The sequence below is a fragment of the Manis pentadactyla genome, chromosome 12 (genome assembly GCF_030020395.1).
Source record: "Manis pentadactyla isolate mManPen7 chromosome 12, mManPen7.hap1, whole genome shotgun sequence".
Taxonomy (NCBI): Eukaryota; Metazoa; Chordata; class Mammalia; order Pholidota; family Manidae; genus Manis; species Manis pentadactyla.
The window spans coordinates 78,638,709-78,652,041 of record NC_080030.1 but is presented as its reverse complement, the minus strand read 5'-3'; the positions used below and the strand labels follow the sequence as shown (position 1 = coordinate 78,652,041).

The following is a 13,333-nucleotide window of genomic DNA, read 5'->3' as shown; positions in this document are numbered from 1 at the left end:
GGTTTTTCTGGCTCTGAAAATCTTTTACTCTGAGATTGCAAATATACCTTTACCTTCAATGCCCTGACAGTTAAAAGACAGGGAGGAAAAATGGCAACAATAATTAACTATGTTGTTGAGGACAAATAATTTATTTTTTAATAAGCTGACTCCACCTAAAAATGAAAAGGGCATTCTGAATCTTTGGCCAGTGATTAAGAAAGCTACATCTAGACAATTGATTGCAGATGAGAGTTAGCAATGACTTTTAGGCACCAGCTGTGTCTCCTTCATATGAGAAATGATGTCTCTGGACTACTTGGCCACAGCACCAGCATAATGTGGGAAGAATCTGAGTTTGTCTAAGTATGTCCAGGCATATCAAAACTATTTTCATAACAATACTGAGATTTTATTTCTCTTTTGCACTTTCATTGCACTTTCGAGTATGTAAGGTGGGCTTTCCTGATGCTACATAACATGGAACTATCACTACAGATTGATGCAGGGTCAGATATGGGGTCCAAATGCCTTTTATTAAGCCAGAAAGGAAACATATTTTTAATTTGTAAAACATGTGTATACTTTATAAAACTTTATTTATGTTAACATGAAATGGGTTTATGATTATTTTCAAATAAGTCAATAAGAAAGTACTATTAAAAATTCAGTTTTAAATTTCAATTGCAGTACATACAGATAGATATACACAATCTCTTTGGTAGCCTGAATAATTGTTATGAGTGTTAAGGGTTCATGTGACCAGCAAGTTTGAACACCCCTGGTCTGTGCTGCTTGGACTTCATCCTGCACCCTAGTGCCCTGGGACTTTGTGAAAATGCAGATTCTGATTCAGAACCTCTGGAGTAGTGCCTGAGCATTGCTTTTCTAATAAGCTCCCAAGTATGGCCAGTGCTGCTGGTCTAGACTATACTCTGAGAAGCAAGAGTCTAGAGAGAAACACCTAATATAGGCAATAAACAGTGTTTGCCAGTTACTCGGCATTAGTCCCTGAGTCTCTTAGCATAACAAGAAAGTACATTTTACTGCACTAAAGAGTGACCCAAGTGTCTTGTAATTTATAAGATGAAAGGTTTCTGCATTTAAATTAGTTATTTTATTAACCTATCCATTAATTCACTTAACAAACCTGGATTAAGGTGATAATAATGACAATGAGCTGTGACTGTAATTAAAATGAAAAGACCAGGTTGTTTGTCATTTTGTCATTATGTTTCATTTTATGAAGAAGGCCTGGTTCCTGCCTTTGAGTAACTCACAGACTTGTGAAGGAAACAGAGAAACTAACAATAATACAGTGTGCTGGGTGCTAAGGTATGGGTTAAGATATGAAAGACTGAGGTATGTGTAAAATACATACCTGCTATGAGACAAAGAGGAGGGAAAGGTTCAAACTCTTCCTGAGAAAGTTGGAGAAGGCTCAGAGGAGGTGGTGACAGTCGAAGTTGGCCTTGGAGGAAAGGCAAGAAACCCCAGGTAGAGAGCAGGGGAACACAAGTTCAGACAGAGCATTAAAGTACAGAGTTAGTTTGGGTGGCAGTGAGAAGCCCAGGGGGATGCCTTGATCAGGTTGTGTTTTTGAAAGATGACTCCATCGCTAGGAGGGAGACAGATCAGGGGAAGGACAGTCTGGAGCAGGGCATGAGTAGCTGGGAAGCCATGGTAGCAGTCATAGAAGGAGGCTGTGGGTGTGAATTAAGGCAGAGCGGCAGCACAGTAGACAGGAGGCTTTCTCTTAGGTTGAGCTGGCAAGATTTGGTGTCCAATTGAACGTTGCAGGAGAGGAAAAGGAAATTGATGAACCATCTGGTACATGTTAGCATGGGGGTTTGGCACAATGGGCTGGCATTCACGGGAGTGAGGAATATAAGAGGAGGAGCACATTCAGGGTTGGGAGAAGAAGCCAAACAATGCATAGAGAATATATTTGTATTTAGTGCCCATCATAATCTTGCATTCAGAGACCTCTCCTCAGTTGTCCATCCTTAAATTTCTTTTGACATGTAATTTTCTGACTTTGTTTCAAAACTTTAGCATGGAACAAAATCCTGTCACTATTCACAAATTTTGGGTTTTTTCCAAGTTTGCAATAGATTGGAAAATTGTCAAAAATTTAATATAAGAATTTTACACTTGATATAGATAACAATTTTTACAGTTGCAAGTAAAACAGGCAAAAGAAGTCTCTATAACTCAATTTCTTCTTGCTTTTTGGAAAAACCTAATGCGGGTTTATTGATCACACATGATTAGTCTTACATGGACTTCCATTGGTTAATTTCTGCCTTACGCACTTATTAAATGAGAGTTTGAAAATCATGAGAAAAATGCTAGTGTCTGCAGAAATTAAAGATGCAATTATCTTTGCTTTCCTGAGTGAGGTTTTGATAAGGCTTTGAGAGTAATAAAAAATTCATCAGCCTTCAATATATTGGTTTACTTCACTTTCCTCATTGTGCTTAGGATGGGGTAGATGTCCATCTGAATATCAATATCTTTTTAGTTATAAAATTACTACAGGCTGTTGTAGAAAATTTGGGCAGGTATGATGAAAAGAAGAAAACCAGAATCCATCTGTGTTTCTACCATGCTGTTTCTACCATGCTGGCACAGATCCTGAAATCTTTTTCATTTTTTATTTGATGACCACTGAGCAGATGCAGATTTCAATATGGGTTTCTAAAGCTCTCCTGGTCCTCGTACCTTGAGCTTTATCACATCAGTCATGTCCACTGGCATTTCCAAGGAGGTACTTTGTCCCTACAGCCCTTCAGCCCTCACAGTAGAAGCCACTTAACCCAGAATCTAGAATATTGTCTGGCACATAGGTGGTGTTCAACTTATTTGTTAAAAGGATAAATGAAATCAACAGATAAACCAATCCTTGGTCAAAAGAACCCAAGGAACCTGTGCCAGTGGTGAACTTCAAGTCAGATTTATCTTACTCTAGTTCTGGTCAGTGGGATCCTGGCTTTCTCTCAATAATGAAGTACAAGTTCTTTAGATGATAATTGACCTTAGTCATGGCTTCTTCTGGGTTCTCTGTACCTAGCCTCTAGACCTGGGACAAAATATGGGTTATCAGTGATCAGGCATTCCTACTGCCAGCCATCTGCCTGCTTCTACCTGTTTCTTCCCCTTGATCCCTTTCTCATGCCTCTTTCTGGAGCTTCCCTAGAAGAGTCTGCCATGACTATCAGAGTTGCCTGACCTTTGGGACCTTGCCTAGCTGATTCAGCCAAGACCCTTGCCTAATGCCTCCCAGTTCTGATAAAATGCATGGTGGCCCTTTGGAAAGATACCCAATACATGTTGGATTTCATTAGTCAAGTCACCTTTCTGCATTTAAAGAGGTAGTGTTTCCCTTGTGAAGAAATTGCTAAGCTTTGTTTCTATGTGTAAAACAGTAGCATAAATTTGTCTACTCTCTCTATTTTGTTATTAAATGGCTTAGTTCTTTAAAATCAGTCTGTAAAATATAAGGTAAAATTGAAATTGTGTGTTGAAATGAAGGAAGAATTAGAAACAATTAGGGAAGGATAAGGCAGAGGCATTATAAGCCTTCGAAGTAAAAGCAAACAAAAACAAAATGAGATTTAAAAAGGCCTTTTATTTTTGTTTGCTTATGGAAAATGGGAGAAATTAGGCCAGACAAACTGTAGGAACTGATTGAAACTCGTGTCCACAGTAAACCGCAAGGAAGTGTTCTTGTGGAGCTGCTGCTGCTTTGCTGACTCCCTGAGAACCAAGAACGAGCTGGGCCTGTGGGCAGGAGCTAAGAACTTGCCCTGCTTGACCAGTAGGCTGAAGGAGAGATGCCAAAGGAAACAGAAGAATTTAAGTTTGATTCTAGTGTGACACCATAGATAATACATTTACCAACTAAGTGACAAGATATTCTTTCTAATTTGGCAAACCGCTTCTGCTCCCTCACTTACATTTAATTAAATACAAATTATATCGTTTTTTGGCCTTTCTAAATTAAATGATAAGAATATAGCTATAAATATTTGACTTTAAGGGAAAAGACTGTGAGTGATTTTCACTTTGAATTTCACGTACAATATATATAAGTATTATTGTTCTTTTTATGTTTTATTATTTCTTTTACATTGAGCATGTATTTCTTTCATCAGGGAAATAAAAGTATTTCCCTCTGGGTAGAATGGGTTGTGGGAACCATTAAAATGACTAAGATGGTTATTTCTTTCTTTTTTTAAATGTCTCTCTTGGAATAAATTAATTGCAGGAAGATTGGCAACTTCTCTGAATGTGTATATATAAGTTTACATCCTACACTACCCCTAAACTTTTATTAGAACCTCATATGCCCCAGAAAGTGTGAAGGAATCATGTGATAACTATCCCCCTCAGAAGCTCAAGACTAGGGGAGAGATAAAACCATGATAGCTCCTATTCTGACAATGTCATTTTAAGGAAGAGTCTGTATCATAGGTCTCCCTAGGAGCTGGCAGGAGGGACTTTGCTCCCTTTTAATTTATTCCAGTCTCCATCTTACTGACTGTCTGACTAACAGGAGTTCATGGGCTTGCCAGTCTCAATTGTCTGTTATTATAATAAAATAAACCAGATAACAAAGAGTCTTTAATTGTTCAAATGATCAGAGATGTACATTATTAGCTCCAGTGTATCCATGAGATTTTCTTTTCAAATGTCATTGGGTTTAAATCAACAGAAAACTGGAAATGGAAGCATTAGCAGGGGTTAGACTTTGGCAGCTGTGTGTGCCCCCATGGCTACAGAGGATATCCTGGATGTAATAGTCATTCAAGATGGGCGAGGGAAACACACAAACACCAGGCCATATACTGCAAAGAGATAGCAATGTTTAGTGTTTGCCACTTAATTCTGTCTGTCCCTAGAAAAATGACAACTGCTGGGTTTACAATAAATGAAAGCATTCTAATTTGCATCTTACTGTAATGCATGAGTAAAATAATACCTTCATGTGCTCCTAGGAGACCACATATAATCTAAATTATCTACTTAATGGGGACAATTATACTAATTTTGAGGTAAATAATTAAGTATTTTTATAGTTTATGCAAAACTACTCTTTAAATTTTGAAAAGCCTCTTTTACCTCCTACTAACTTGAAGAATCTTATTTTCCTGCTATGTAGTACAGCTCATGAAGGAAAACGTGATCTTAGGACATAAGTCTTAAAAATGCCTCGCACGACTTATACAGAAGTCGCTTCTGGTAAACATTTCGATACCCATTTTCACTAAGTTGTCAGTTCTTTCAGTGAAAATGGGAAATAGGGAGCAAGTATATTTTTGCTCCAAGTCTTCTCAGCCTTTATCAGTTTTCACTGAAGAATAATGTATTGGAGAATTCATTTCAGTTAAGTCTTCAGGCGGCTGAACACACAATCACAAAGAGCACAAGGCCAAATCTTATTTTTTGTTATTAGCTATTTGATTGAAACCTAATTTTTTAAACAAGTTGTGATCTATAGACCTGTCTTAAGTTATGAAATAGGCTATGAAACAACTGTTTTATTCTTCTGATTTATGTGGAGTGAAACCAGACATAAGGCACACTACACCATCACAGAAGGATTCGGATGGGTGATTTCCTCCTCCATGTTTTTTTTTGCAGTCCTATCACCATTGGCCTGCAGCAGAAAACCAGCGCTGAGGATGGGAAGGAACTTACCTTCAGGAGCACATGCACATTCAGAAGTATACGTAGTGGCTACCTACAGTCAGAGGCAGTTTATATGAGGTGTTTATAGGAAAAGTGAAAGGTAAAGCAAGAGCTAATTAGCTCCTTCCTAGGTAACTCAAATGTCTAGGAGGAGTATTTTGTCCCCACCCAAGATGCAAAGGCCCCGGGGAAATAAAGTGGAAAGTGACAGATGCTCCTGACCTACCACACAGAATCCAGAGCCGTCCAAGCACTCGTCAGAATTACCATGACAGTTGCAGGGCAAACATTCTCCTGACTGGGTGAGAAAGAATGCAGTGCCACATTTCTGGAACAGATACAACAGAAGCATTTTCATTATGGAAAAGATAATTTTGGTCAGTGTTTTCTGAGACAAATAAGAAGAGATGATTAACTGTCTAAATATTTCTTTATAAAACATGCTAAAATGAACTATTTATACTACCATTAAGTGATGTATTCCCGATATTCTTTGTTTTTCCCCCTCTTATTTCACTTTTCAGGAGAATGGTAACACCTTTAACACTGTCCCATTGCTGCAAAAAAGAATAAGATTTTAGGTAATAGTAAAGGAGAAAGAAATATTCTAATGTTTTCCTACAAAACCAAACAAAACCATGACTATTAGGATGAGAAATTGCATCATGCTCCCTATAAAAACTTATGATTTCAGAAATTATTAGCTATAGCATAACAGTTTAGAGATGTGTCTTTCATAAACTTGGGCTCTTAAAAAAGTTCTCTTTTCACATCCTAAATTTTAAAAAGAAGGGTAAGGAAGTTAATGAGTTCTTATGCTCATCAGGGCCTTTGTGTACGCCATTCACATATTTAATTTATCCTCATTAGTCTGGGATGGACACATTATTTTCCCTCATTCTAGTGATGACATAATCAGGCCTAGAGGTACTCAGCGGACTGTGGTGATGTCAAGCCCTCACGCAGTGCACCAGTTGACCTGCACAATGACGACTGCTCTTCCCAAATGTCACTAGTGCTCCAAGTGAGAAACTTGGAGATTGTTTCTAGTTCATGGGATTTGGTTTATGAATATGCATTTTATGTTTCCCTGGAATGTCTCAATGATGCAAGACAGAAATGTAGGTCTGGAAGTCCACTCCCTGCACATCAGACAGATTTACATAATTCCAGACAGATAAGAATCTGGGTTGTTTTCACAAACTTAAACAGAGTAGATTTCACATCCCCACAACTGACTCATTATAGTCTTGGATACCAGGAAATTTTTCATTGTATCTGGCAGAAAAGTCCTTCTGACTACTATGCAAACTCATTTCCTCTTGCTTTTTCTCCATGAAGAAAGAATCACTAGACACCATTCACAGTATAAAAACAACATTTTAGCTTTTGGATCCTAAACCTGAAATCTAATATATTCCACTTGGAGGAAGTCTAATAGAGAATAATGAAATTTACCCATGAAGAAAAGGCAAAGAAATTTCAACTTTCTAAGTGACAAAAAGTAAGGCTGAGAGGGCACCAATTATATATAATTTACAAAGGAGTTTATGTTGTAGTTGATAAAAGCCTTTTTCTCAGTTTCTTCTAGGGGAAAAAAGAGAGAGAAAGGTGCTATTAGTGTAGCTGGAAGCATTAATTTAGATAATCTATTTCACATGTTTTTCACTCTTCTTTCAAAATATATTTTAAATATTTATTTCAAAATAACAATGTATCCTGATCATAAAACAGAATTGATATGAAGACCCATGAATGTGTTGAATCCTGAAGTTTGACACTTGGGGGTTTTAACTATGAAAGAAATGAGCAAGAGTAGCAAGGGAACTACAATTAGTTATCTTAGTAGCTTCCAACACCGTCGTTTCCAAGATCTGACTATATTGTAGATATCCGAGGCACTTCTGATTAGGTAGTTCTAATAGTGAAGCCAAAGAATATGTATTTTTTATAAAATAATTTTGTATTTTAAAATTTTATTTATTTTAACCAATTAATTCTAACCCCCCACCTTTTCTGAGATATAATTGACATATAAGATTGTTTAAGTTTAAAATGTATAAATATTGATCTGATAAAAGTATATATTGTAAAATGATTATCACCATAGCATTAGCTAACATGGTCATCATGTCACATAATTATCACTTCTTTTTTGTGGTGAGAACATTTAAGATTTACTCTTTTAGCAATTTTCAAGTATATACAGTATTAGTTACTATAATCTTGGTGCTGTACATTAGATAACCAGAACTTGTTAATCTTACAAGTGGAAGTTTGTACCCTTTGACCATCAACTACAGATAATAAGGATCTTCCTCTGGCCCAAGAAATCAATTTTCAGTAAAAGTGTTTTAAATTGATATTAGTTCAAGTCTTTTAAGCATTTCTGCAGCTCTTTCTTCTGAAGAAGGCAAAGAAAAGTAAGATTGTCCCTGAATAAATGCATCATTTTGAGTATGACAAGAGTTAATACCTTATGTCCCTGAGGCCCTGGCTAAATCAAGAGACTTATTTTATGAAAACAAAAATGAAATAATCACAACACAGAAAAACACCAAAAAGCCCAACAAAAGTTTTATGAATTCCGTACTTTAGAATAGCTTTAAATTTACAGAAAAATCATGAAGGACCTGTATTTTTTAAGAGCCCCTGAAGATTCCGATCTGTGATGAGGTTTGGAAGGACTGCTTCAACGCATCTTTCACAGTGCCTTGTACATGCCAATTGCTCAATTAATGCTTGTGCTTTGAATGGTTTGGGCCAGGAAAGGAAATCAGAGGCATATGTGCTGCTGGAAACCACTGGTTTATACTGCTAATCCAGCCACTGCTCTCTGATTGGGCTGGATTTGGTCTCCAGTCTTTCTCAACACAGTCCAGGCAGCACTGCCTAGGCTGGATTGTATGCAGGATGAAATCTTCATGTCATACCAAGTTTAGGAGACTTCATTCTGAGAGTCTGTCACCACTCACTCGCCCACTCCCCAGGCTGAGGCTCAGCCCTTGTGTGAAGGGCAACTTGGTTGCAGATCCTCACTCTGTGGGAGATGGGGAGAAAAAGGGAGGCAGGGATAGGGTTGTATGGAGTAGACATTAGGTCCCCTGCTGAGGGTAAGCGAGGTAGACACCTGGATGACTTTTCTGCTGGACTTTGTACACCTGCAAGGATTATATTTCCTAATACATCTATCCCAAAAGGAGGCATCATGTTTTCAAATTCACATAAAGGCACCATGTAGGCTAATGGGAGCCCTGGGCATGGGGAGCTTTGATGCCATTACTAGAGCACCTGCACTGCATACCTTGGACCCCTTGTGTTGTAGGACTTTGGAGGATCCCTTGAAATGGTAAATTGTTAAGTGGTTTGAGAGAAGTTTGAGTATCCTCAAGGAAGAGGATACTGTTTAATGTTGTTTCTTTTATATAGAAACATTTTGTCATGGCTCCAGAAAGTTCTGTTAATTTTTATCTAAATTTCTTCTTGAAACTCTAGAGGAACTGTTAAAATTACCTTTGTTATAATATTAAAAGGGAGATATTTTCAAGAATGAAAGGAGAGCTATTGTTTAGTCTTTACTCCTGGTTAACAACCTCTTGCTTTAGTAATGTTATGATCTGTGTTATTTAGAAGCCTGTGAAAGCTGAATGGTCTTCCCACAGAGGAAGTAGTGTCTATCTTCTTTCTTTTGGAATATTCTCCAAAATTTACTAAACAGAGATGGTGTTTATGTATATATGTGTGGTGCCTGAGCAAGAGAAGTCTTACAATCAATTTTCAGATGCCACACTTGCATCTTGTCCACATGAGAAACTGATCCACAGCAGACTGCAGCATAAACACACAGGTGGCTGATTTTAGAGAGTTTTCTAAGGATTTGTACCTTCTGGGATGGTGGCATGGCCTTTAAAAAAATTAATAATAATAAAAGGATAAGAATAATGATGATGATGATAATTATGATAATGTTACCATTTATTAAGGGCCTTTAAACCAAGTATTATGGTAAGTGCATCATCCATATTGTGGTATTTGCTCTTCATAAAAATGCTGTGAATTAGGTATAACTCTCCACATTTTAGAAATGAACAAACTGAGGGTCAGAGGACATAAGAAATGTATCCAGTGTCACGCAGCTTTGTAAGAGGTTTAGACTGATCCAAACTCTAACATGTTCCTTCTCTAACATGCTGCCCCTCATAAACAAATATAGATAAAAAGGCTTTTAAAGTTATTTAATTGAACCTTTAATTAACTGAACATAAATATTTGCCGTGTTAAGTCACTGTTTTCATCATGTTGTATAGTTCTCTCATTTTACCCCACAATTGCCTGTAAGGTAGGTTCTGCTACCTTCATTTTTCAGATGAGTCCTGTGGCTTACAGGATTTGTTATCCAGACCAAGTAATGCAGATAAAAATAGTGCACCAAGGATTTAGAGCCTTTTTTGACTCCCAAGTTTGAGCTCTTAACCATCTGGTGTACCATTATTATATATTAACCAAATCCCTCTTTGGACCCTTAGGCTATTTCAAAATTTTTGCTGTCATAAATAATCCAAAGTGGGCTGAAGTGGATATAAAAACGTGAAATCTCTCCATTATAACCCAGAAAAAAAATCTTAAAAATAGATACATACTTAAAAAATATGGATTTTATTAATATATGAAAACTGTTAAGTGGGAATATTTACTTCTTAAGCAATTTATTATTTGGTGACCAATTACTTTCCACTAAATCATTTCTAAACCTTTTAAGCTTTCCATTATTAAGTCATTCTGTCATTACAGCTAGCCTCTTGCTCTCACACTAAGATTGCACTAATCAGTAACATTTACTTCTGCCTTTGAAGAATAAAAGTCAAAATTACCATTTGGTTACTTTGTTCTGAACAGTGTGATGTCTGGCTTGGGGTAAAACTCAATGTATGTATACTTGATTAATTGTACATTTATAGGAATAAGAACTAGTTGGAACTTTAGAAGTAATTTAGGATGGTGTTACCACATGACATTTAGACTTAAAGGAACTGGGAATGACAGAATATGTTGGTATCATGGCAGAGACATTATTTCCAGAGGTCCCATATAATCACAATATGAATTGTTTCATAAGATACTATTATAGTGATGTAAGACTGTTTCTTAACAAAAAGGGTGACATTTATATAGCTGATTGATCATTTTTATGCTAATTGAAGATGTCCCCTTTAGGACCTAGACTTAAACCAACAATACTGCCATCACACAGAACATTTTTGAATTTTTCTAAATTCCTGAACAGTGCTGCAATATAGTCCAGTGTGCATCCTTTGTGTGCAGCACGCCTATCAAAGTCACTTGGAGTTAGTAAATAAAGCGAGTACCAAGAAAAGCAATAACATTTTAGGTTTAAAACTTTCACGAAAATCTCACTGTGTTTTCCAAATACTGCCACAAAGGGGCTAATTAATTGGCCACAAGATACAACTTTTGCATAGAGGCTGAATTTCCAAGCCCTTCCAAATTTCTGTTGAAAGCCTGGTTGACTAAAAAATTTAAATAACTAGCATTCTTTAGGAATCTAGGTCCCCTATCACCTATTAAACTAACAATGGCAAAAAGCAATTGGATTTAGGAGTCTGAAGTTGTCATGTGAGGGGGTGAGACCCATCTTGAGATCTCTAAGGAGGTACTTATGTCCCAAAGAGAATCAGACCCTAACTCCAGCTCCAACAAATGACAATAAATTAATTATAATAAAATTGCATTTCAAAGAGCATACTCTATATCCCTGGTGCCTATTCTAATAGGATTTGACCTGTAATTGTAATAGATATTTGAACTGCATCTTCAACCAAGCATTTACAACCATTTTATAAATATTGACTCATGTTTCTTTCTGAATTAGGCTTTTAGAATTTTAATTTGTTAACTTTGTTTTAATTTATTGAGGCTCAATGTGGAAAGCATTAAAAACAAAACAGAAAAATCTCTCCAAATTTATTCACTTGTATTCAGATTTATTGTTATCTTACAAATTAATAGTCTTCAAATTCAACCACCCACACTCAATTTTCATTCCATTTAGGTTTTTGTTTGTATATAGTATCCACATTTTCTTTGCCTCCAGGCAACACTGATTTTAACTCATTTGTTTTAGTGAATCCTATTTTTTTAAATAAATGATAAAAGTCACCTTAAGATTAAACATTATACTCGCTTAGGAGCATAATATTTAAAAGGTTTGTGCCTTTCCTCTGAGTGTATGGGTCCTGCACAATGCTAACTTCATCTGCTTAAAACATTGGCACACTTAAGAATCAGATTGTACTCAGAGATGTGTTAGAAGAGACCAATTCAAAAATATCAATTTAGCCTTCGCTAGAAAGGAATCACTTCTGAGAATGTATGAATTAGTTACTTGAGTAGACATCTTACAGGCCATTTTTTCTGTCTCTATAAAAATAAAAGATCGGAGATCGGAAGATGGCGGTGTGAGCACAGCAGCAGAAATCTCCTCCCAAAACCACATATATCTATGAAAATATAAAAAGACAACTCTTCCTAGAATAAAGACCAGAGGACACAGGACAATATCCAGACCACATCTGCACCTGAGAGAACCCAGCGCCTCGCAAAGGGGGTAAGATACAAGCCCCAGCCCGGCGGGAGCCAAGCGCCCATCCCCCCAACTACAGGCGGGAGAAGAATAGGCAGAGCGTGAGGGAGACGGAGCCCAGGACTGCTGAACACCCAGCCCCAGCCATCGGGGCCAGAGTGCAGACACAGTACGTGCCCAGGGGGCCCTGGATACTAGTGAAACAGGGCAGCAAGAACAGTGAGTGGGCACTGGAGGCTGGGCGCTGGAGGACATAAGAAAAGTGAGAGACAATTTTTTTTTTTTTTTTGCTGTTTTGTTTTGGCGAGCGCTTTTTGGAAGTCTTAAAGGGATAGGGACCCCAATACTAGGGAAACAGGGCAGCAAGACCGGTGAGCAGATGACTGAGGCTGATGCCAGAGAATAAAGAAAAACGAGCGGCCACTTTTTTTTTTTAATTTCAATTTTTTTTTTTTTTTTTTGTGGTCGTTGTTTTGTTTTGGCAGGTGCTTTTTGGAAGTCTTAAAGGGGCAGGGAGGGACACTTAATCTAGAGGTAGGGAATCTGGGGATCTCTGGCACCCTAACCCCTGGGCTGCAAGGAGCAGGGAGGCCCCTTACGGAGATAAATAGCCTCCTAGGCGCTCCTGCTCCAACGCGACTCCACCACTTTGGAGTAGCTGCCCGAGCCAGGCCACGCCCACAGCAACAGCGGAGATAAACTCTATAGCAGCCGGGCAGGAAGCAGAAACCCTGTCTGCGCGCAGCTGCGCAGCACAAGCCACTAGAGGCCGCTGTTCTCCCAGGAGAGGAGGGCCACGAACCAACAAGAAGGGAAGTTCTTCCAGCCGTCACTCATCCCAGATCTGCAAACTATTCCTATCACCAGGAAAAGGCAAAGCTACAGGCAGACAAAGATCACAGAGACAACACCAGAGGAGACAGACCTAACCAGTCTTCCTGACAAAGAATTCAAAATAAGAATCATAAACATGCTGACAGAGATGCAGAGAAATACACAAGAGAAATGGGAAGAAGTCCGGAGGGAGATCACAGATGCCAGAAAGGAGATTACAGAAAT

The 13,333-nt window shown here is 37.8% G+C and overlaps 1 protein-coding gene across 3 annotated transcripts in view; it reads right to left on the bottom strand.

The window, feature by feature from the left end:
* The window catches only part of LAMA4 (laminin subunit alpha 4), a 193,888-nt gene that overhangs the window by 138,296 nt on the left and 42,259 nt on the right, over positions 1–13,333 (bottom strand). For 2 of the 3 annotated variants that reach the window (XM_036893544.2, XM_036893545.2), the window contains exon 2: positions 5,900–6,001. The exons of the other annotated variant lie outside the window; for it this stretch is intronic. In XM_036893544.2, coding sequence (XP_036749439.2) covers positions 5,900–6,001 — 102 coding nt within the window. The remainder of the gene's footprint in view (positions 1–5,899; positions 6,002–13,333) is intronic. 3 annotated transcript variants of the gene reach the window in all.